Below are 3,322 nucleotides of genomic sequence, written 5' to 3'. Positions count from 1 at the left end.
GGAGGGAAGGAGCGGCGTGAGCCAGAGACAGCAGTAGGAGCTCTGTCGCACTTTGGGATGAATGCTAAGCAGACCCCACCGGGCGGGAGTGCCCAGATGAATGGGATCCTTTCACATCAGCCTGACAGAGGAGGGATTTCATAGTTCTCCGAGCAGCACAGAGCTGCCTTAATTCAGCAGATACAATGCCCTGCTCATACGGCTCAGGAAACAAAATAAATATGTTCTTGCAAAGACATCACAATGAAGCTTTTAAGGACTCTACACAAGAAGGCTCTACCTGGTTCTCGGGTCTCCTCGCATGTGTGGGAGCTAAGAGCCAGGCTTTTTACTTTCTCCCTCTCTACGCTTTTCTCAATATTTTCCCCCATCGCTGAACCTGGCCCTGGGGTGGAGGAGGAAAAGAACATTTTCATTTCTAAAAACAAACAGAAATAATCACCCCCAGGTTAATTCTAAAGAAAGCAATCACAGATACTACTGGAAAAAAATTTACTCTGCAGATCAAGTAAAAATAAGCCAAAAAGACAAGACCTGAAGGGATGATGTCTTGGGAGCACAGAGAAGATGTCTGCTCTCCATGTCTACCATCTTTGGCATCTCTACCAAACAGCCATCACAGCACCAGCAGACACAGTAGTTGTGACTACAGGTTAACCATGGACTGAAGCTCACCGTCAAGGACCAGTGGCTGTTCCTTCCACTTTCCCATTAATCCCACATGCAGGGATTCAGCCAAACAGCCCAACAGGGTGCAGTGTAGTAATACTGAAGACAGTTTATTTCAAAGGCAGCTGTGGAGCTGGAGATGAGCCCTTTGCACCGTGGCTCAATCCTCTAGCACATGCTCTGGCCCGCAGGACTGCAGGCTGCTGCAGCTCGGCAGAGTCTGGTACCCAGCAAGCTCCAGAGGGCTTTGGGACTCTTTCTGCACTTGCATCCAGCCATGGGTGGAGAGGAGTCTTTAGCACTGGTGGCCAACCCAGCTGCCCTGCTCTGGCCACACGCTTGGCTTTTGATATTCTGGCCTTTTCTCTGTGATGCTGCTGCAGCAAAGAGCGTTTACTCTGCTGTATAAGAGTGATACTGCATGGGGGATCTGTGGCACATTTGGTGTGCTCATGGGGTTCTTTATGGTGCTGCCGTCAGCGATGCTTGGGCCCAACCCTCCCTTCTAAGGCTTTTCTTCTCCAGGTGGCACGCAGCCTTGAGAGGGGGCTGGGTGACTTCAACCCCCTTAACATATATATGAACCACATATATGGTTCACTTCTTATTTCTGTGCTGGCTTGGGTTCCCTGTTCAAGGTGACCCTTGTTATGCTGGGAGAGAATACATTAATATCTTTGCTAGGAGGTCATAAAGGCTCTTTGAAACACTGCAGCTGAAATCTCTCCAAGGAGATGGGCTTGTAATACCCAGAGGTTGCAACAGAATTATACCATCTATATGGGACAGGTGACTGCCTTCTTTGGCCATCTGTGCTGTCCCTGGTGTGGAGGACCATCTACATTGGAGCAGCCTTTGGCACCTATCCAGAACAAATTTCAGCCTCCAAGACTCAGCTGTCACACATCAGCTCAGGAATCTTCCTGCCTGGTCTGCACACGGCAGGTACCACATAGCAACATAAAACTGTCAAATCCACCCCTGAGATAAAGAGCTTGTGTTAAGCTAATCAAAGCGTGAAGACATTAGAAAAGCACAGAGGCAAAGGTTTTATGACCAGAACTGGTTGTTTCCCCACCACCCAGGCCATAAAATGTCAACTTACAAGGGCAGAAATTGTTCTCCCTATCAATGAGCAGAGATGTACCTTTTGGAGACAAAGCTCTGCTTTCCACAACCCTGGCAGCCTGTTGGCCCACTGCAAGATTTCAGGCCACATTTTGCTTTCCCAAAGTGTTAAGCTCTGTTGAGAACCATTGCTGATGCCCATTGCTGATGCCCACTGCTGAAACAGAAACACGGCCTTCCCAAAATTAACCCAACTGTGGTGGTCGCTGTTGGATGCACGTTCGCTCCCATGCTCTGCAGCCTGTCTGGATGCAGAGTAAAATGCCCATTTTTCTGCCAGCTTCCCGTGCCCCTCTGTGTGCAAGCACTGCCAGCACTGTGCCAGAGCTGCCGAGATGAGGCAGTGGGGCTGGCTGGGATGGCGGTGGGGCTGGCTGGGATAGCGGTGGGGCTGGCTGGGATAGGGGTGGGGCTGGCTGGGATGGCGGTGGGGTTGGCTGGAATGGCGGTGGGGTTGGCTGGGATGGCAGTGGGGCTGGCTGGAATGGCGGTGGGGTTGGCTGGGATAGCGGTGGGGCTGGCTGGGATAGCGGTGGGGTTGGCTGGGATAGCGGTGGGGCTGGCTGGGATGGCAGTGGGGTTGGCTGGGATAGCAGTGGGGTTGGCTGGGATGGCGGTGGGGCTGGCTGGGATAGCAGTGGGGCTGGCTGGGATAGGGGAGGGGCTGGCTGGGATGGCGGTGGGGTTGGCTGGGATGGCGGTGGGGCTGGCTGGGATGGCGGTGGGGCTGGCTGGGATAGCCGTGGGGTTGGCTGGGATAGCGGTGGGGCTGGCTGGGATAGCGGTGGGGCTGCCTGGGATGGCGGTGGGGTTGGCTGGGATGGCGGTGGGGCTGGCTGGGATAGGGGTGGGGCTGGCTGGGATGGCGGTGGGGCTGGCTGGAATGGCGGTGGGGTTGGCTGGAATGGCAGTGGGGCTGGCTGGGATAGCGGTGGGGTTGGCTGGAATGGCGGTGGGGCTGGCTGGAATGGCGGTGGGGTTGGCTGGGATGGCGGTGGGGTTGGCTGGGATGGCGGTGGGGCTGGCTGGGATGGCGGTGGGGTTGGCTGGGATGGCGGTGGGGTTGGCTGGGATGGCAGTGAGGTTGGCTGGGATAGCAGCAGCTCCGCGATTCCCCAGGCCCACGAGGTTCCAGCAGTGCCAGACTGTGTCAAGCGACGTGTGAGTCACCACTCAGCTTCTGCTCAGCAGCGAAGCAGAAATCCACAATTCTGGCAGAATTTAGGCCCTTTTATTATTCTCTCTAGCAGCCTTACCGAGCTGGCTTTTTTCGCGTCCCAAACCAGAGTTGAATAGAGCTGCCAAGGGCTGTCATCCCAAGTTTCTGTTTCTAATTTCCTTGCAGTGGAGATGCTGAGATGGCTGAGAATATTTCATTTTACCACCTGGCCGCCAAAAGGCTGGGTCTGCATTTTGGGTGATGTCACATTTCCTGAGCTTTGGAGAATGGTTGTCTCTCCTTTCTCTTTTGGCACAAAATGAGCTCAATCATTCAAAAAAAAGAAATCCCTCATGAGCTGCCAAG

General features: G+C 54.0%; 1 protein-coding gene across 1 annotated transcript; it reads left to right on the top strand.

Moving 5' to 3' along the window:
• Positions 1-2,026: 2,026 nt before the first annotated feature.
• Positions 2,027-2,962, top strand: LOC138116612 (elastin-like). The gene has a single exon (XM_069026088.1). The coding sequence runs from the start codon at positions 2,027-2,029 to the stop codon at positions 2,960-2,962; it is 936 nt and encodes a 311-aa protein (XP_068882189.1).
• The last annotated feature ends 360 nt before the right edge of the window (positions 2,963-3,322 follow it).

The sequence above is a fragment of the Aphelocoma coerulescens genome, chromosome 10, assembly GCF_041296385.1.
Source record: "Aphelocoma coerulescens isolate FSJ_1873_10779 chromosome 10, UR_Acoe_1.0, whole genome shotgun sequence".
NCBI lineage: Eukaryota > Metazoa > Chordata > Aves > Passeriformes > Corvidae > Aphelocoma > Aphelocoma coerulescens.
This window is presented reverse-complemented; position numbering and strand designations above follow the sequence as displayed.